At 42.1% G+C, this 22,219-nt stretch overlaps 2 protein-coding genes across 4 annotated transcripts in view; both read right to left on the reverse strand.

Moving 5' to 3' along the window:
- The window catches only part of LOC106588909 (nuclear pore complex protein Nup153), a 31,906-nt gene extending 24,968 nt beyond the window's left edge, over nucleotides 1-6,938 (reverse strand). For 2 of the 3 annotated variants that reach the window (XM_014178456.2, XM_014178457.2), the window contains exon 1: nucleotides 6,788-6,938. In XM_014178456.2, the coding sequence (XP_014033931.2) occupies nucleotides 6,788-6,865 (78 nt within the window). In that variant the 5' untranslated portion in view covers nucleotides 6,866-6,938. The remainder of the gene's footprint in view (nucleotides 1-6,787) is intronic. The other variant, XM_014178455.2, reaches the window with a different exon arrangement.
- Nucleotides 6,939-8,766: 1,828 nt separating this feature from the next.
- On the reverse strand, nucleotides 8,767-22,190 carry LOC106588913 (phosphatidylserine synthase 1). Its single transcript, XM_014178460.2, has 13 exons — nucleotides 21,896-22,190; nucleotides 20,748-20,839; nucleotides 20,446-20,490; nucleotides 20,212-20,336; nucleotides 16,021-16,179; nucleotides 15,563-15,714; nucleotides 14,923-15,064; nucleotides 14,470-14,582; nucleotides 14,190-14,255; nucleotides 11,967-12,066; nucleotides 11,670-11,738; nucleotides 11,478-11,544; nucleotides 8,767-9,714 (listed from the first exon to the last, which is right to left on the reverse strand). Exons 1-13 carry the CDS (start codon nucleotides 22,072-22,074, stop codon nucleotides 9,623-9,625), a joined length of 1,401 nt encoding a protein of 466 aa, XP_014033935.1. The 5' UTR covers nucleotides 22,075-22,190; the 3' UTR covers nucleotides 8,767-9,622.
- Between the last annotated feature and the right edge of the window lie 29 nt (nucleotides 22,191-22,219).

The following is a 22,219-nucleotide window of genomic DNA, read 5'->3' on the forward strand; positions in this document are numbered from 1 at the left end:
TTTGTCCAGGTGGGAAAGAGCAGTGTGGAGTGGAGTGCAATAGAGAATGCATCATCTGTGGATCTGTTGGGGCGGTATGTGAATTGAAGTGGGTCTAGGGTATCTGGGATGATGCTGTTGATGTGAGCCATGACCAGCCTTACAAAGCACGTGATGGCTACCGAATGCAAGAATTTACTAATACTTGAAATATTCAAATAAGTCTCATCTGCCAATGTATAGCCACAGCCCATGGTGAAACTTACTGTAGAGCTGAAATAATTGGATGGTGAAACTTGCATCCAGCCAACCAGAAAAGTGAGGCAAAGCAAGTCAGGCATTCTTGAAAGATTAAGCAAGCAGTAGGCATTTAGAATTAAATGTAGAGATTGGAGCTTTGATAACATACCTTCTCAATTATTCAACAATCATTTGTCACAAGTAAGTTTGACAAAAGAAAAATCAACCCCGTCGAACAGATAAAAAGTTGTTGATCTTCAAAACATTTCTCCTATAGCTGCCGTTTCCATTAAACATGTCGCAATTTTTTTTTGCGACATTGCTTGTGTCAAATAAACCTGGGTCAATGGGAACTTGACTAATGAACAGTGGGCCAGACAAGAGTCTGATGCAGCACGGAGCTGGTGCTGCAGTTAATAATGCAATAACAGTACACCCATCTTCTACAGTATATATATATAAGCCTATCAACGAGTTACGAGGGACATGCTTCCTGTCTTTAAACCAATAACACAATACAAGATAGTCCCTAAGTGCTACCCAGCTCCATTAACTACACTAAAATGTCCTTTTAGAATGGTTCTGCAGAAACCTCAAGCCTGGGTAAATTTTTGTTGCAGCAGTATAGAGAAAAAGAGAGGACAAGGGGATGTAAAAATGATGTTGCTAGCACCACTTCACATGTACATCGGCTAGTCTACTCTCTTGGGAGCTTTCTACTCCTGATAACGACCATATCTTCCACTCCACTTCTGCTTAACTGCAAAAGCACTGCTTATCTGTAAAAAGCACCAGTCGCGCAGCGCATCTGCTATTCAACCTGTCCACACTAAATCCACAGTGTTTTACCAAGCACGGACCAGTGTAAACAATCACTCTAGATAAGTCTAACTAACCCATGTACCAGGCCCAGCCTCTCAGAGGGCCATTTAGAGCTTGCATGCCTTTGAACGCAGCTCTTGTGATTCTACGGATTTAAGGACACTGCATTTCTCCTGTGAATGGGGCCATGAGACCACAGGACCATGCCAGAATGCTGCTCTTATTGTTCTCCCAGGAAGCACTTCTGTGTGGGGTTGAAACAGTGAGATGAGGGTGAATAGGGTCTGGCAGTGTACAATTGACAGATGAAGTTCAAGTGAACCAAAGAGCTGCTAGCCTATACAACAAACTGGACAATGTGTCTGACTGACCGTAGGCTTTTCAAAACCAAAAAGGCCAAGTTCTGTGCGCATTTCAAACCACCGCACAGTAATACAGAGCATCAGTTGAACTTGCATCTGTCCCATTACATGTGCCAGCACAACCATAACTCATAATTAAGGACCACTACTAAAGCTGCCAGATTTCAAACCCTCTGTCAACACTAGCTCGTGGCGCCACACAAACACATAAATGCAATGTTTATGTGCAATGATTTCCTATATGACTGGAAGAGCCTACAATATCACAATATGCCCCTGAGCTAGAGGTAGTTAGCTCCATGACTCACTTCCTGACTAGAGACCACACATGTTTAAACAAGACTACTAGGCCTTCCTATATCAGTACGAGGGGGGGGTAATCTACAAGGGAGTGCATGCACGGTCAAGGGAGGCCCAATCTATCTGTAAAGTTAAGAGAAGCTACATGGTTGGTCCACCACAGTTCAAAATGGCAGACAAAGTGAGAGTGGGTTTACTGGAAATCCCCCCCCGCAACCAAAATTATTAATTAGTGATTTCACTCTCCAGTAACATGAAAAAAGCTGCTGTGATGACACCATTCCAAACGTTTACATTAAAAACTGAGTAGGTCTACTGCTTCCCTCTCAAGCATTTCCCAGTTGATAGGTGAGAATTTATGCTTGTGGGGTCCAATGAAACAAATGGAATAATCAGCTGACATGTAGGCCCAAACAAAACCCCAACTGGAAGTTTGAGTTCACTGGTCGAAAGTAAACTCCAAGTGAAACATTCCACTAGTTTGCTTTGGCCTACACATGCTCTTTATTATTACTGCTGGCAGACTCTCTGCTTTCACTTTCCAATGACCAATCTAGTAGGGGTGCACAATATAGTCAGTGAACATATTGGAATAGGACGATATTTGCTAAAAATGATAACATCGGTATCGGTCCGATGTCTAATTTATCGCTAATGTGCAAAACCGATGTCAAAGCTGACATGCATACCTATTTAACATAGGTACATGACGTAATGACGCCGCACAACATTTTGCGCTACACATGGCACACAGCATTCCTAACCTAACCCACAATGTCTGCTGTGTGGATGGAGCAGGCAACAAGTCGAGCAGTCATTTGAAAGAGTAAGAAAATTTCAGCAAGCCAACTCAAAGGCAAAATTCATTAACGCCAAGATAATGGAATCCATTGCCCTTGACAATCAACCGTTCTCTGTCGTGTGCGATGTTCGCTTTCGCCAACTGGTCGAGCACCGGTACACGTTACCCTACCAGAGTTATACAGTAACAGCATCACTACTATTAGCTTCACGACATACTATGGAACACCGCTCGGGTCTTTGCATTTCAAAAAAGATACACGTCAAATAACACAGCTCTATTATAGAATGTTGTGTGTTCTGAATTTGCACGTGCAAGCCAAGCGCCACCACTACTATCAGGAGCACTGTCAAAGCTGTAAAAAGTCTGCAAACAAGCAAACACCAATCATGAACGATGTGTTTACAATACCGCATTGGTAATAAAGTATTTTTTGTTTGACCACAACTTCTGGGGTACCTAGCTAGCACCAATACAACCAGCCTGAAAACAAATGACCAATAGAAACTAATCATTTTCATTATTCTTAGCAATGATTTTGGAATCCTTGTGACTAAGTATTAGCTAGGTAGCCACTTGTTGTTCGCCTACTGAAATTGAACTTCATTAAATTAAAAGAAATAGCTAGCCAGCCACTTAACCCTGTTGCCTAAAGCTAACATTATAAGTAGCCAGCTAGCTTAATCTGGCTAGTGAGGCTCGACCGGACCGGGTTGTGAAGCTAGCCACAATATGGATTAGGCACAATAGTGGAATTTGCGGTTTGCCTTCAAAATAAAGGTGTCATTGACAGTGATGCAGATGGATACTACAATTGGTGGAATCATGCAATATTTAGACTAGATAATGTTAAACAAGGTTGGAATGTGACAATGAAATGGGGTATCAGTCTACTCGATCTACACAGAACACAACTGTGAAGAGTTTACGCAAATATTAGCGTTGTAGCTCTTATCGCGGGACTGCGACTGTGTGAAATCACCTCACTAGTCAGCCTATTGCATGTATTGACATTCATTTTGCACTACAGAGCTTCACCTAAGGATTGGGGATCAATGAAATGGGCTATCAGTCTACTCAATACCCAAGACATTATTTCCCATGTCCTCAGAGTTATCAGACTCCAAAACATCCACACAGTATTGTTTTTCCTCAGGAATAGTGTTCAATACACATAGGTTGACAATAAATGTGGCTCAATTCACAGTTGTTTCAGAGACCCGCAATAAGAGGTACGATGCTAATGTTCTCTGGGTGTCACTGAGTAGACTGATACCTATGGATTGTGGATCAATGACATGGGGTAAGGCTCTACAGTGAAATAAGTATGCCCCAATGCAATTCTAAAGTATAATACGTCAGTGAGATTAACAGATTTGTCAAAATAACAAATTGTCTTTTGTTGATTTTATATAACATTACAAGCTCGTTTATCATGATCTATTCAATTATGGCATAATTCTACTATTTGTATTCATTTGCATCACTGTCAATTTTTTTATTTCACCTTTATTTAACCAGGTAGGCAAGCTGAGAACAAGTTCTCATTTACAATTGCGACCTGGCCAAGATAAAGCAAGCAGTTTGACACATACAACAACAGAGTTACACATGGAGTAAAACAAACATACAGGCAATAATACAGTAGAAAAATAAGTCTATTTACAATGTGAGCAAATGAGGTGAGATATGGGAGGTAAAGGCAAAAAAGGCCATGGTGGCAAAGTAAATACAATATAGCAAGTAAAACACTGGAATGGTAGATTTGGTCAATGACATACTTTTATTTTAAAGGCTAACCACAAAGTTCACTATTGTGGCTAGCTTCATAGATGGGTCAGACCACCATCAATCAAATAAGAACTGTCTTATAAATTAGGGTTATTTTAGATGACACCTATCTATATAGTTAGCTAACTATAGCTACTGAAACACATGTTTCGCTATGTTTTTGGGGAAGAACATTGTTTGCATCCATGAGCTAGAGAGCTTTTATTTATGACCATCACTGTAGGAGCTTGAGACAACTTCACCAGCATCATAGCATACATATCGATGAATCGATGAATATCGATGAATATGAAATACGAGTGATAGCGCAATCAATGTGTAATAACTATGTAGAAAATGTATGAACACGTTAAATTATTATGTGACGTGCAGTCATATTCAGGTAAAATAACACTAGTGTTATTTGACATGCAAAGACCCCATAGTATGAGAAATCCTGGTTGAGAATGACATGACTGACCAAATGAACAACAAAACAGCACAGAATGTAAGTGAAAGAAATAGGTTTTGATTATGTCTTACTGGTAATGGGGACATACGTAAATGCCAACAAAATGTATTTTTGATCATTGTGGTATGTAACCTTTATTTAACTAGGCAAGTCAGTTAAGAACAAATTCTTATTTCCAATGATGGCCTACCTCGGCCAACGCTGGGCCAATTGTGCTCCACCCTATGGGACTCCCAATCACAGCCAGATGTGATACAGCCTGGATTCGAACCAGGGACTGTAGAGACGCCTCTCACACAAATGCAGTGCCTTAGACCGCTGCATCCATGTGTTACCTATTTAATTGTACTAGAATGCTTAAAAGGAGGCAAAAATTGTAAATACCTGTATCGTTTCTTTGGCAAGGAAAATATCAGATATCGTATCGGTCAAAAAAATTAATATCGGTGCATCACTACAATGTAGCAGTCCTAAATGGTGCATTGTCCCTGTCATCTGAAATAAAATTTTAAAAAAATAAATAATAATATATATATATATATATATATATATATATACACACACATTTACATATATATATTTACTGACATGTATTGAGGACAATGAAAACCTACTGTGGGATTTCATGTCAAGTTAATGGTCCTGAAAATCTGGATAATGATATGACTTAGAATGACCCTGTTCTAAACAACATGGACAACCATGACCAGTCATTCTAAAATCCCATTCAACAGACTGGTTGCAAGTCAAATAAGTGGGACCTGTATTGAATTTACCTGCAAAAAAAAATCTACAAAATCAGATGAGCAGTCCAATAAATCGCAGTTACTTTTTGCAGTTCACTGCCGTTATCTAGCTAGATAAATAAGAAATTAGCTAGGAAGCTATATACATATCAAGAACAGCGCAACACAAGTTAGCTACTACACAGATATTCGAATTTCCAACTGTAGCTACACAACAACAAAAAATCACCTACAACTAGCAAGCAGTACGACTAACGTAGAGAGATCAATGAACCCTGCTCAGTGCATATGTATCCCGCCTTTCTTGTGGTGTGTTCTCACTGGGCTACGACTGGTTACGTTTCCACACCGCCTCACATTTATGCCCCTTTCGAAATGTACAAAACCAGGTCATAATATTGCCTTGATTTAAAGAAATATGGTAACAGACTGAATAGCTACCATCACGGACTAATGTTGACAGTTAGTTTACTTATTGTATTTGTGTTGCCTTTGCTTTGTAACGTTAGATTGTTACCACGTCGTAACGTTAACTAGCCTCTACTTGCTTAGCTAGTGGTCAACCATGTGGGTTGACCTAAAACAATACTTTATTAACTAACGTTACCGAACTCGTTAACTATCACAGTGCGCACTACACATTAACGTTAGCTAGCAACTAGTATCTAGCTAAACGGATAAGAAACGGAAATATACCCCACTGCCGACTGTATTTAAAAACATAGAAAATATATAGTTAAATACTTTCATGATTTAAGTTAGATAATGTAAGCCTCAAAGAACTGATATGATATGCCATAGTGAACGTTACATGACAATGACGTTGGCAGCGAGACAATGAAAAGCTAACAAATGATACCTAGCTTGTACATTTGGCTAGCTGTTAGCATCATAACCTAGATAACTACTTGCTAATGCATAGCTACGCAGCAGGTACGCAAACTTGACAAGAAGCCAGTATTACGTCTAAGCTAGTAGAGTACAATATTCCTACACGACAGCGTGTTAAATAAGTATGGCTGCCGTTAGTCTTACAGTAAACTGTCTTAAAAAGATACACACCTGTTAACAGATATTCGCTGGTAATATTAGCTTGTTCCCCGAACCAGCAAAATGTCTATCACTTTGCTAAATTAGCTAGCTTGACACAGCGTGGAGGCCATGAGCGCTAAGACTAGGCCGCACAAAATGTCTCAAAGAAAACAATAACACAAGAGCGAAAAGACAACTGTTAACAAACTACATGCTATCCTTCAATGTGGAACATCCATACGAACTTGGTCATTTCATTTACCTGTTTGCTTTTGGCGTAAGGTTTAGAAGCGATATGATATCTTCTGCTTCTAATTTTCCCTCCACCCGTGTCCGCCATGGCTAGATCGAATCTCGACTAGCCGCCAGATAGTTGTCCTGTCATATCCTTGAGTTCAGCGCGCTCAGTCCTCCAACATACCATCATGCAAGGAAGCTTCACGTAAATGAGAACTATGGGAAATGTAGTTTAGGCATTAATCACGCTTGTGCGCCTCTGCTAATAACTCTTAAATGTCGATTTTCAAAGGCCTTTGGTTTGACAAGGGTATTAATTTCGTATGCGATTTGTTAGACAACACAGGGGAGATTCTGCCGTTTGGTGAGTTTATTGGTCAATTTCAGGTTAATATTACTCAGAGAGAATATATTAAGGTTTGCAAAGCAATTCCACTTCCTTTACTTGGACTTTTTCAGAACACTTTGTTGTATTGTCAGGTTGTTCCCACTTTTCCAAGTTTACAAATGAATGACTTGAACCTTTTGGATAAAAAAAATCAACAATAAGTGGATACGATTGTCAGTTAAGTAATTTTTGGTGATTATAATTCAATATATTGCTATGGAAGTGACCAACCCATGCTATGGTCAAAAGCGACTACTTTTTACCTTAATTGTCCAGTTATCCCAAAAGTTAAAGAAACGTATTTTAAAACATTTTCTTCCATCTAGCCAGTTAAGGACCCATTGTACAAAAGGTTCAAATTTGACAAAGTGCCTTGTGTTTTTTGTTCCTCTGATTCTGAATCTATAGAGCATTTATTTTTTTCATGCCACCATTCCAGTAAACTATGGTTGTGTATAAAATCTCCAAAATTACCTATGTTTACCTTTGATGATGTTAAATGGCATTATGCTTATCCTTGTAATGCCGATCATAACTATTTTATTAACATTATTATTGTCCTGGCCAAATAACTATATTCACAAATGTAAACAGGGGTAGGAAAATTCCTTATTTAGGTTTTTTTTCATTGAACTGTTACAATTTTATAAAGTTGGAAAATGTAGAGGTCATGTCTCTGAATGTCTGTTAATGTCTCATTGCCTTGTCACATCTAAATGATGTCCATGCCTGGTGTTTTATTATTTTATTTATTAATTGGATTCACAGGAATGTCCCTGTATTGATGTGTAATATTTTTTTTTTTTACATAAATATCAAACATATCTGACATTGCCCTGAGTGACAAGTGAAATGAACAGGCTTAATAATGTGACGTTGCCTACATTTCCCAGTGAAAAATAAATAAATACCAGTTGCGTAAAGTACTTAAGTAAAAATACTTTACAGTACTACTTAAGTCGTTTTTTGGGGGAATCTGTACTTTACTATTTATATTTTTGACAGATTTTACTTCACTGCATTCTTAAAGAAAATGTACTTTTTATTCCATACATTTTCCCTGGCACTTTAAGGTATTTGTTACATTTTGAATGCCTAGCAGGACAGGAAAATTGTTTATTCAAAGCATCCCTGGTCATCCTTGAGTGTGCCCCTGGCTATCTGTTAATGTAAAAAAAAAAAAAAAAGTTTTTTTTAAATCGTTTGGTCCGGTTTGCTTAATATACAGATTTACTTTTGATACTTAATTATATTTAAAACCAAGTAGTATTTTACTGAGTGACTTTCACTTTTTCTTGAGTCATTTTCTATTAAGGTATCTTTACTTTTACTAAAGTATGACAATTTGGTACTTTTTCCACCATTGATGAAAACAAACAGTTGCACTAGAATCAGACCTTCAAAACATGTGTATGCATGCATTCTTTTGTCATAGTGTAATTTCTTCAAACCACAAAGCATGGGAAATTGATGGGAATATATTTTTTCCCCAAACACTCCAGTAATAAATCCACTGACACAACAATGAGATGAATTTGTTTTTCGTAAGAATGATTCTCTGCTGCCACCTACTGGTAGAAATTGTTTGTACACAAAAGACTACAAAACAAAAACAATTCTTTGTCCTGTTTAAAATATTTATTAGAAAGCTATATTCATATAAATTATCTTGCAACAGTATGCAGTTCACATAATTCATACTAAACAAATGCACTCTTAATTCTTGTATAAAAACAATGGTTAATCATATTACCTTTCACACACTCAAACAAAGTGGGTCATCATGACATGATCAACATTTTAAACATTTAAGGCCTGGAATTATCTTAAAAACAGATCTGTCCAAACAGGGTTGAGACCAACTCCATTTCAATACTAGTCAGTTGTAAACATTTATTGAAATTATCTTCGAAATTCTCATAGAAAAATGTGAACTCTGACTTTCAATATTTGGCTTGAATTGATTGAGTTAAAATAAGTATCAATAATAAACTCTGAATACGGAAAAGGGAAACCAGGCATCTAAAACATTCAGGCTTTGACTTCACATAATTTAGGTTTTCATTGTACGTTAAATAAAATCCATCCTGTAATATTTATGGTCATCATTTGAACAAAAGAGGGGGAAGAGTTGGAAGAGTAAAAATGCACCTTGGTGTTCAGTAAATTCTGTGAAGATTGTAAACTCAACAGCTGGTGCCTCCTCATCAAGTGGTAAATGCGGTCACCCAAGTGTAGTAAGTTGTTCTGGGTAAGAGCGTTTGCTAAATTACTAATGTAAATGTAGTGAAGCTCTCTGCTCAGCCTTTTCCATTCAGTTTATGCTTCATTTATCTTGTCATTGTTCTTCAACCAATGTAATATCCCCACCTCTTGAACCTCCTTACCCAAATTCTCTTCCTTCCATCTCCCCACAGAGTTGTTGGATGTAGTAGGGATGTACCGTAGTCCCTTCATTGGCTCTCATTGCTTTTAATCTTCGTGTCCATTGACAGCTTTGGTTCTCGCAGAGCCTCTCCCTTGTTTAGATGGGCTGGCTGAGTTATTCCGAGAGTCTCTCTCACCTACAAGAGGATACATATAGGAAATACGCTCCTTGACAAACACCAGCAAATATATACAGTTGATGTTGGAAGTTTACATACACCTTAGCCAAATACATTTAAACTCAGTTTTTCACAATTCCTGACATTTAATCCTAGTAAAAATTCCCTGTCTTAGGTCAGTTAGTATCACCACTTTATTTTAAGAATGTGAAATATCAGAATAATAGTAGAGAGAATGATTTATTTCAGCTAATATTTCTTTCATCACATTCCCAGTGGGTCAGAAGTTTACATACAGTCAATTAGTATTTGGTAGCATTGCCTTTAAATTGTTTAACTTGGGTCAAATGTTTCGGGTAGCCTTCCACAAGCTTCCCACAATAAGTTGGGTGCATTTTGACCCATTCCTCCTGACAGAGCTGGTGTAACTGAGTCAGGTTTGTAGGCCTCCTTGCTCGCACACGCTTTTTCAGTTCTGCCCACACATTTTCTATGGGATTGAGGTCAGGGCTTTGTGATGGCTACTCCAATACCCTTGATTTTGTTGTCCTTAAGCCATTTTGCCACAACTTTGGAAGTATGCTTGGGGTCATTGTCCATTTGGAAGACCCATTTGCGACCAAGCTTTAACGTCCTGACTGATGTCTTGAGATGTTGCTTCAATATATCCACATAATTTTCCTCCCTCATGATGCCATCTATTTTGTGAAGTGCACCAGTCCCTCCTGCAGCAAAGCAGCCCCACAACATGATGCTGCCACCCCCGTGCTTCACGGTTAGGATGGTGTTATTCGCTTGCAAGCCTCCAAATTTTTCCTCTAAACATAACGATGGTCATGATGACCAAACAGTTCTATTTTTGTGTTCTAGTGTACTATAGAATATATTGCTTTCTTATTGTTGACACTTCTCCCAGTCTTATTTAAGGTTAGAACTACCTTTCTAAGTGTTCTGATACTTCTAGCTTGGAGTTGTATTTTTATGATAACATAGCTACAGTATTTCACTTTTTAATGTGTATAGTATTGCTTACTAGGTGTGTTCAATCTGCTTTGTAACCACTCCCTCTTCAAATTAGGGCTAATGTGAAAAGCTGTTAAAAAGAGGACATTGTATTATTTCTTTGTACTCCCTGACGAAGGCCATGCAGCCGAAACGCGTCAGATTTTTAAAACCTTGTTTCTATTGAACATGCCATACTAATAAAGGCATATTAATTAATTATATGAAGAGTGCCTTGGTCCTCCTTTCCTTTTGTGGTACCTTCAGGCATTTGGAAATTGCTCCCAAGAATGAACCAGACTTATGGAGGTCTACAATTTTTTCTGAGGTCTTGGCTGATTTCTTTGGATTTTCACATGATGTCAAGCAAAGAGGCACTGACTTTGAAGGTAGGCCTTAAAATACATCCACAGGTACACCTCCAATTGACTCAAATGATGTCAATTAGCCTATCAGAAGCTTCTAAAGCCATGACATCATTTTCTGGAATTTTCCAAGCTGTTTAAAGGCACAGTCAACTTAGTGTACGTAAACTTCTGACCCACTGGAATTGTGATACAGTGAATTATAAGTGAAATAATCTGTCTGTAAACAACTGTTGGAAAAATTACTTGTGTCATGCACAATGTAGATGTCCTTACCGACTTGCCAAAACTATAGTTTGTTAACAAGACATTTGTGGAGTGGTTGAAAAACAAGTTTTAATGACTCCAACCTAAGTGTATGTAAAGTTCGGTATATTTTCTATATAAAAATACCTCATTAAGTCGAATGCTTACCTGTAATGTCATCAGGGCTGTAACCACATGACTCTATCAGGTTGCCATCATCACTCTCAGAGACGCTCTAGAAAAGATGGTTCTTGATAGTCAGTTAGAGGCAAAAATAACAATTAGAAAGACAAAACTACGCTAGACAAAGGCCGACATAGCCTTTCTGTGCAATAGACTGGAAACTGGCTGCAGACTTACCTTTAACTCAGGCTCATACTTCTGCTCATACCGCACCATCCCATACAGACAGAGAAGTGTGATGAAAGCCTACAGAGAGAGAGAGAGAGATGTAGAGAGCACTGACAACACAATGGGAGCCCTTACAGTACCACCCACATAGCAGTCACATGTCAGAGCATACCAATGGTATTACACAGTCTAAATAGCATGTCATTGTTATGGACACTTGAGGTATGGTAATTGAAGCAGGGAGAATTGTTTTGGAGGTTAACACATACGCACACACAGCGAGAGAGAGACACACACAGCCCTTACCACACATAGAAGCCACTGGAACACAGACCGAGCTTGTGTTTTGGAGAACACGTCCTGTCCAAACTTGACGCACACCAGGGCCTCCAGGAAGGCTATGGCCCTGTGGGTTAGATAGAGACGTTGTTAACGGGCCTCCAGGAAGGCTATGGCCCTGTGGGTTAGATAGAGACGGTGTTAACGGGCCTCCAGGAAGGCTATGGCCCTGTGGGTTAGATAGAGACGGTGTTAACGGGCCTCCAGGAAGGCTATGGCCCTGTGGGTTAGATAGAGGCCGTTGTTAACGGGCCTCCAGGAAGGCTATGGCCCTGTGGGTTAGATAGAGACGGTGTTAACGGGCCTCCAGGAAGGCTATGGCCCTGTGGGTTAGATAGAGACGTTGTTAACGGGCCTCCAGGAAGGCTATGGCCCTGTGGGTTAGATAGAGACGTTGTTAACGGGCCTCCAGGAAGGCTATGGCCCTGTGGGTTAGATAGAGACGTTGTTAACGGGCCTCCAGGAAGGCTATGGCCCTGTGGGTTAGATAGAGACGGTGTTAACGGGCCTCCAGGAAGGCTATGGCCCTGTGGGTTAGATAGAGACGTTGTTAACGGGCCTCCAGGAAGGCTATGGCCCTGTGGGTTAGATAGAGACGTTGTTAACGGACCTCCAGGAAGGCTATGGCCCTGTGGGTTAGATAGAGACCGTTGTTAACGGGCCTCCAGGAAGGCTATGGCCCTGTGGGTTAGATAGAGACCGTTGTTAACGGACCTCCAGGAAGGCTATGGCCCTGTGGGTTAGATAGAGACGTTGTTAACGGACCTCCAGGAAGGCTATGGCCCTGTGGGTTAGATAGAGGCCGTTGTTAACGGACCTCCAGGAAGGCTATGGCCCTGTGGGTTAGATAGAGACCGTTGTTAACGGGCCTCCAGGAAGGCTATGGCCCTGTGGGTTAGATAGAGACGTTGTTAACGGGCCTCCAGGAAGGCTATGGCCCTGTGGGTTAGATAGAGACCGTTGTTAACGGACCTCCAGGAAGGCTATGGCCCTGTGGGTTAGATAGAGACCGTTGTTAACGGGCCTCCAGGAAGGCTATGGCCCTGTGGGTTAGATAGAGACGTTGTTAACGGGCCTCCAGGAAGGCTATGGCCCTGTGGGTTAGATAGAGACCGTTGTTAACGGACCTCCAGGAAGGCTATGGCCCTGTGGGTTAGATAGAGACCGTTGTTAACGGACCTCCAGGAAGGCTATGGCCCTGTGGGTTAGATAGAGACCGTTGTTAACGGGCCTCCAGGAAGGCTATGGCCCTGTGGGTTAGATAGAGACCGTTGTTAACGGACCTCCAGGAAGGCTATGGCCCTGTGGGTTAGATAGAGACCGTTGTTAACGGACCTCCAGGAAGGCTATGGCCCTGTGGGTTGGATAGAGACCGTTGTTAACGGGCCTCCAGGAAGGCTATGGCCCTGTGGGTTAGATAGAGACCGTTGTTAACGGACCTCCAGGAAGGCTATGGCCCTGTGGGTTAGATAGAGACGTTGTTAACGGGCCTCCAGGAAGGCTATGGCCCTGTGGGTTAGATAGAGACGTTGTTAACGGGCCTCCAGGAAGGCTATGGCCCTGTGGGTTAGATAGAGACCGTTGTTAACGGACCTCCAGGAAGGCTATGGCCCTGTGGGTTAGATAGAGACCGTTGTTAACGGACACTGACCACCAACAAACATTCACCTCTAACAATAATTACATTTTACAACAGGCATTATCAATTAGAAAATATCTATTTGTTTTTTTATTAACCAATGGCCCCATCTTTTTGTTAATCACACTATGTTAAGATACACCAAAAAATTACAACAACAAAATTACAACAACAAAACAAAATCACAGAAAACAAATACATTTCCTCCTTAATTTTAGTCACCAGACTGCAGAGGGTACTTAGACTTTCGCTGAGCTTATAATATTGAAGGGGTGAAGCCAGGGGCATATAAGGGCCTCATTGTTTTGTATTTTATAGTGAGAGAGCAAGAGAAAGTAAGTCTGGTTCCCATGGTTACCAAAGCCTAGTCGGGGCAATCACCAGCTTGGGACAGCGATGAGGTCAGCATCAACATTTTGAACAAAATTGGACGTGACCCAATTTGCCATCCACAGCATTTCTGAGACATTTGTCAATGACGTGGTCCCAAGATTAGAGTGGAGTTCAGCAACAGCAGGAAATGGCCACTAGAGGATACAGGAAAGACTCACCCAAACATCCAGCACTGTGTTCCCACTCGTTTGCACTGTGTGTCTGTCAGATATGCATAATACTGTCTGAGAGAACAGGAAGACAAACATTCAATACAGCCATCACAACAACAACTGTCATCAAGATAAACAGAAGGGTTTACAGAAATCATTTAAAACTTCTTCCAACTCCATTCCATCTATACGAAAAGAGACTGCACATGTCGAACTGTCATAATTCCCTTCTGCCTCTAGAATGTAGAGTACACGTGTGGAGTGGTGTGGTGGAAAGGGTCCCTACCGTACAGTAGGGGCTGTGATGATTCCAAGAAGGAGAATCCGGCACCAGCTGAGAGCGTGAGACGCCTGGAACACGAAGATGTGCTTCAGGAAGAACGTGTTCAACTCAGTCAGCTGTTTAGAGGAAAGGAGGTAAAGACAGACAGGAAGTAAAGTCGTAGTACAGCAACATGTATATTAAAACATCACTGTCCACACAGCTTAGATATCATACAATCTACCCCATAACCTTCAGGTATGTAGTAGGATCATAGAAAACATACCAACTGCTCAACTACAAAAAAACACCACACATTTTTGTAAATAGTTGAACTCCATTTGTTTCCCAAAAGAGTTCAATCACAAATTACTTTCAAGTCAATATACACAGAGTAACTACATAAAACTGGATTCTGACTTCTAACCCTGGCACTAAATGCTATGTATCATTTCCAGGTCAGAGGGTAGAGCTCACCTGCCAGAGGATCATAAAGACGTAGATCCCTGCCACCCTCTGGAAGGAGGACTTGGGGTCTAACCATCGTACGTAGGTCCAGCTTGCTGGGGTGAACTGGAGCACAACCCGCTTCAGCTTCCCTGTGGTCGTGTGGATGTCTCTGAAGACACAGCATAAAATACAGATATACATAGAGGCATACACTTACGCACTGGGAAGTAACACCGATGGGTGTTGACAGACAGTTAGGCTCACAAGGTTAAACACAGAGATACTGTACAGGCATAAAGAGACATACATAGACGAGAAAGCACACATGCACTAAATCAGAGCAGGCAGCAATTCCATAGAATAAATGTATTTTAATTGGGACTGGTGAACTGTATTGTGTCATCTGGGCTCCCGAGTGGCGCAGCGGTCTAAGGCACTGCAACTCAGCGCAAGAGGCATCACTACAGTCCCTGGTTCAAATCCAGGCTGTATCACATCCGGCTGTGATTGGGAGTCCCATAGGGCGGCGCACAATTGGCCCAGCGTCTTCTGGGGTAGGCCGTCATTGTAAATAAGAATTTGTTTTTAACTGACTTGCCTAATTAAATAAAATTTAAATCTGTCATGATACTACAGGAGAAGGGAGGAAACCAATAGGAGAACTCACTTGATGCTGGCCCATTGGTAGGTCCGCATCTCCAAGAAGCGACACACAGTCATGCCCAACCAGATGCCCCCTCCATTACACAGCAGGATGTCCAGGATCAACTGGTCCCACCAGCACTCAGCAAAGTTAGGCAGCAGGTGCATGAAGAACAGCTGAGGGAGAGACAGACACATAGAGACAAAGGTGAATGGAGAGCTACAAACTGACTCAAAACGTGCCAATGCAATAGAATATTTCAAATCAATCAGAGCCTAAATACTGTTTGAAACCTAAATGGGATCTGTTGACGGAAATCGAGCAGTACTTCACAAAGATACGTGTCCCAAACAGCACCCTATTCCCTTTATAGTGCCCTGCTTCTGACTAAGGCCGTTGCTCTGCTCAAAATAAGTGCACTGTATAGGGAATAGGGTGCCATTTGGGAAGCAGACACAGACTTCCTTACACCCTTTATTTACCTCAGTGAGCTCCCAGGTGATGCTGATGGTCCAGCAGAGGGCGTAGCTGCGGATGAGCATTGCCTTCATGGCCCAGCCCCCGAAATGCCCAAACGCAAAGATGTCAAAGTGGCTCAGGATCCGCTCCCAGGTGATCACGTGACAGTTCACTGCATATTCCTGCAGGGGGAGAAAGGCCAGGTAAGACACAGACGAGCCAGGTAAGACACGGACACAGAAGAGCCAGGTAAGACACGGACACAGAAGAGCCAGGTAAGACACGGACACGGAAGAGCCAGGTAAGACACGGACACGGAAGAGCCAGGTAAGACACGGACACGGAAGAGCCAGGTAAGACACGGACACAGAAGAGCCAGGTAAGACACGGACACGGAAGAGCCAGGTAAGACACGGACACGGAAGAGCCAGGTAAGACACGGACACGGAAGAGCCAGGTAAGACACGGACACGGAAGAGCCAGGTAAGACACGGACACGGAAGAGCCAGGTAAGACACGGACACGGAAGCGGAAGAGCCAGGTAAGACACGGACACGGAAGAGCCAGGTAAGACACGGACACAGAAGAGCCAGGTAAGACACGGACACGGAAGAGCCAGGTAAGACACGGACACGGAAGAGCCAGGTAAGACACGGACACGGAAGAGCCAGGTAAGACACGGACACGGAAGAGCCAGGTAAGACACGGACACGGAAGAGCCAGGTAAGACACGGACACGGAAGAGCCAGGTAAGACACGGACACAGAAGAGCCAGGTAAGACACGGACACAGAAGAGCCAGGTAAGACACGGACACAGAAGAGCCAGGTAAGACACGGACACAGAAGAGCCAGGTAAGACACGGACACAGAAGAGCCAGGTAAGACACGGACACAGAAGAGCCAGGTAAGACACGGACACAGAAGAGCCAGGTAAGACACGGACACAGAAGAGCCAGGTAAGACACGGACACAGAAGACCCAGGTAAGACACGGACACAGAAGACACAGGTGAGACACGGACACAGAAGAGGCAGATGAGACACGGACACAGAAGACACAGGTGAGACACGGACACAGAAGAGGCAGATGAGACACGGACACAGAAGACACAGGTGAGACACGGACACAGAAGACACAGGTGAGACACGGACACAGAAGAGGCAGATGAGACACGGACACAGAAGACACAGGTAAGACACGGACACAGAAGAGCCAGGTAAGACACGGACACAGAAGACCCAGGTAAGACACGGACACAGAAGACACAGGTGAGACACGGACACAGAAGAGGCAGATGAGACACGTAACAAGACAGTGGTGGCTCAGCAGTATGGTGAGTCATGATGATGCTAGCCTTGGATGCCCAGGCTTTGCTCACATATAGTTGAGTCACAGAGATTTGTAAGGAAGGCCTTTGCGAGACTATGATGGTGCAAATTCATGCTGAATGGCGCTGGAGGGAATAGCAGGCGTTTTACAGGCTCCTGACCAATTGAGCTATTTTGTGCATTTCTTTGCGCAGATTGTAACTTTTTTTGCACATAATGTTTCTGCCATTGTTTCCTATGACCGAAAATAGCTTCTGGACATCAGAACAGCCATTACTCACCTTTATTTCGACGAGGACTTATACTTCAATGAGTCAGAGGCGAAAGAGATATTGATTATTGCGGACCAGGACCAAATACCGACACTCGAAGGAGGAGAAGATGGCGCCATAGAGGCCGGCCTGCGGGATACCTGACGAGACTACATCGGAGAGCGGATAAATCACCTCTACCCTCCGTTCTATTGGCGAACGTGCAATCACTGGAGAATAAACTCAGTATCCTATCAATGTGATCTGAAGAACTGTAATATCCTATGTTTCTCAGAGTCGTGGCTGAACAAGGAAATGGTATATATAAATAAATGTTTTTTCTATACATCGGTAGGACAGAACGATGGCATCGAGGAAGCTCAGAGGAGGGGGTGTGTCTCTTTGTTAACAACAGCTGGTGCGCAATCTCTAATATTAAGGAAGTCTAGAGGTTCTGCTCGCCTGAGTTAGAATACCTCATGATAATCTATAGACCACATTTTTTACCAAGAGTGTTTTCAACTATATTTTTCATAGCTGTCTATTTACCACCACAAACCAATGCTGGCTCTAAAACCGTACTCAACGAGCCGTATATGTCCAATAACAAACAAAAGAATGTTCACCCATAGGCAGCGCTCCTAGAGGCTTTAATGCAGGAAAACTGAAATCCGTTTTACCTCATTTCTATCAGCATGTCACCTATGTAACTTGTGGCCAAAAAAAATAACTCTAGATCACCTTTACCACACACACACACACACACACACACACACACACAGAGAGAGACGCATACAAAGCTCTCCCTGCATTTGTCAGATTTGATTGTAACTCTATCCTCCCGATTCCTGCTTACAAGCAAAAACTCAAATATGAAGTACCAGTGACGCGCTCAATACGAAAGTGGTCTGATGAAGCGGATGCTAATCTACAGGACTGTTTCGCTAGCAGAGAATGGAATATTTTCCAGGATTCATCTGATGACATTGAGGAGTTTACCATATCAGTCACCGGCTTCATTAATAAGTGCATGGATGACGTCGTCCCCACAGTGACCATACATAGATATCTCAGACAGAAGCCAAGGATTACAGGCAGCATCCGCACTGAGCTAAAGGCTATGGCTGCTGCTTTCAAAAAGCGGGACACTAATTCGGACGCTTATAAGAAATCCCGCTATGCCCTCCAACGAACCATCAAACAGGCAAAGCGTCAAAAAAGGACCAAGATCGAATCCTACTACACCGGCTCAGACTGTCGTCAGATGTGGCAGGGCTTGCAAACTATCACAGATTACAAAGGGAAACCCAGCCACGAGCTGTCCAGTGACGGAGGCCTACCAGATGAGCTAAATATCTTCTGTGCTCGCTTCGAGGCAAGCAACACTTAACCATGTATGAGAGCACCAGCTGCTCCAGACAATTGAGTGGTCACACTCTCCATAGCCCTTATTTTACTATGTAAGTTGACTGAGAACACATTCTCATTTACATAAACAACCTAGAGAATAGTTGCAGGGGGAGATGAATGAGCCAATTGGAAGCTAAGGATGATTAGGTAGGCATGATTATATGAGGGTCAGATTGAAGATGTAGCCAGGACACTGGGGTTAACACCCCTACTCTTAGGATAAGTGCCTTGGGATCTTAAGTGACCACAGTGAGTCAGGACACCCATTTAACATCCCATCCGAAAGACAGCCCTCTACACAGGGCAATGACCCCAATCACTGCCCTGGGGAATTATTATTATTTTTAGACCAGAGGAAAGAATGCCTCCTACTGGCCCTCCAACAGCACTTCCAGCAGAATCTGGTCTCCCATCCAGGGACTGACCAGGACCAACCCTACTTAGCTTCAGAGGCAAGCCAGTAGTAGGATGTAGGGTGGTATGCTGCTGGTTAACATTCACAGACGGATTACCAGGACGCATACTTAGAGCATAAGCTGACAAGCTGGCATGTATCTTCACTGACATTTTCAACCTATCCATGAACCAATCTGTATTCCTATGTTTCAAGCAGACCACCATAGTCCTTGTGCTCAAGAAAGCCAAGGTAACCAATGTCTAAAGGACTATCGCCCCATAACACTCTCATTTGTAGACGTGAAATTCTTTGAAAGGCTGGTCATGGCTCATATCAACACCATCATCCCAGTATTTTACTGGGTGACTTTCACTTAAGTCATTTTCTATTAAGGTATCTTTACTTTTACTCAAGTATGACAAGTGGGTACTTTTCCTACCATTGATTAAATAGTTAACCAAATAGCTACACGGACTATCTGCATTGACCCATTTTGCACTAACTCAACCCATCACATACACTGCTGCTACAGTTTATTATCTATCCTGTTGCCTAGTCACTTTTTCCCTAACTATATCTACCTCAATTACCTCGTACCCCTGCACATTCTATTATTTCTCCCTGCATTGTTGGGAACGGCGAATAAGTAACAACTTCACTGATAGTCAAAACCAATTGTTTATGAAGCATTTGACAAATGAAATGTTATTTGAAGTGTAACAGCGATTTAATTTTCTTTATCTCACAGCTTTTGCATGATGAGATAAGTTATCAATATTTAACAATAAAAGTTTTACCAATAACGTTTTGTGATCATAATGACTCACCATGACATCAGCCTCACGGGTAGCGTAGCGTAGGTTGGGGTCCACCCAGTACATGAGCCTCTTCACCTGGGCCCAGTTCAGGAAGATGAGGAAGACCAGGAACAGGAAGTACAGAACACTCAGACCTGACAACAACAGGAAGGAACCAATCAAAGCGGAGTTCCATGGACATGGTTCCATAGAGGTGCTCCACTGACGATGTAACTTGTTGAACGGTGCAGTAGGACTACTCACCAAATACCATGCGCCAAATTGCAGGATGTGGTCTTGTGAATGGACCTGAAGTGGATAAATACCATTATCAGAGTGGATCGACCAAAACCCTCATATACTGCATTTCAAAAGTTAACATAGCATAACCGCTAGCAGTAGGTGTACCATTCACTCGCACAGTCAAAACCAGAAAGACCTGAATGTCTATTAACCATTGATCTACACTAGAACAACATTCCTCCCACCCATCAACATTCAGACACACCCTTTCTACCAGGTGCTGGGCTATGGACAAGTACAAGGCAGTGACATTGAGTAACTACCATTGGGGAATGCCAGGACACTGATGACAAGGAAGAAGGAGACGACCAACAGGAAACCCACTCGAAAGTTGTTGTCAACATCAGCATCATCCCTGGAAAAGAGAGCAGGGTTTGATGTCAAAAAGCATTGGCTGAGATTTGCAATTTGTACATTATTCTCAGAGGATGAAGTGAGGTTTACTATGATACAGTAAATGTGGCATTCAAATGTGACATTTAATAAAGTTTCTGTTCGATTATTGCTTTTTCAGCATTGTATATATTATTACAATAAATAACATTAAAGGCCCAGTGCAGTCAAAAACGTGATTTCCCTGTGTTTTATATATATTTCCACACTGAGGTTGGAATGATACTGTGAAATTCTGAAAATGATGATAATTTTAGTGTGAAAGCTGTTTGAAAAGAGCTGCTGAAATTTCAGCCTGTTTTGGTGGGATGGAGTTTAGGCCTGCCTGGGTGACATCACCAGGTCGTAAATCATTTCATAGATCAATACGAAAGAGAGTTCCAAACCTCTCTGCCAATAACAGCTTGTTTTCAGTTTTCCCCTCCCCGCTCAGGCCACTCCCAGACAGTCAGAGAAAAATTATTGCTTGAGAAATTGCTACCCACCAATGATTTTGAACTAAAAAACGGCTGCATTGGACCTTTAAAGATGTAATCAGCAGTTGAAACAATAACAATGTGTTTTCCACAGCCCTGTTTCAGTAAAAAGCTGAGAGATGGGGCTGGAGAAATTAAACCACTCTCAAATTCATCAACAGAGCTATGGATGCATGACCATCCATGATATCAAAGTGTACTTTTACCCATGTTTTGAGTCTATATAGTGTTTGTTTACATTTACTTTGTTTACAAACATTGGAGTAAAACAAGCTTATCTTTTGGGTTCTGATGGGTTATGACAGTTGAACTAAGCTCATTAAGCATTTATAACGTATATTCTTCCAGAATCAATGGGTACATATAATTAATTAAGTCCAAACATGGATGTAGCAACTGCATATTGCCCCTTTAAATGTCTAATCAACTGTAGTTTAATTATACAATTTAGGTTTACACTTGGGTTAGATAGCTAAGCCAAGTTAGCACAACCACAAGGCCTACCGGCAAGTCAAATGAGCTGTCAACGGCTATTGGGTTACCTGGAAAAGACGAAGTACATCAAGCTAGCCACAGTGAACGTCAAAAGGGTGAGAGTGTGAGGCTTGTAGAAAAAGTTAATGCTGATGCCCTCCACTTGTTGCTCGTTAATCATCCGAAAGTGTAACATGTCATTCACATCATCCTTGCTTAATGTATGGGACCCCAAAGCAGGCGCCATGGCGAGGGATAAGGAGTTTCTTCCACAAAATTCCCCGTGTCAGCAGTTCTCGACAGGACAGGTTGATCTGCCTGTAAATAAATTGATGAGGACTGGGGATGGGCGGAGAGAGGACGGAACAAACCTGAAAACGGCCAATCAACTC

This window comes from Salmo salar, chromosome ssa27 (assembly GCF_905237065.1).
Source record: "Salmo salar chromosome ssa27, Ssal_v3.1, whole genome shotgun sequence".
NCBI lineage: Eukaryota > Metazoa > Chordata > Actinopteri > Salmoniformes > Salmonidae > Salmo > Salmo salar.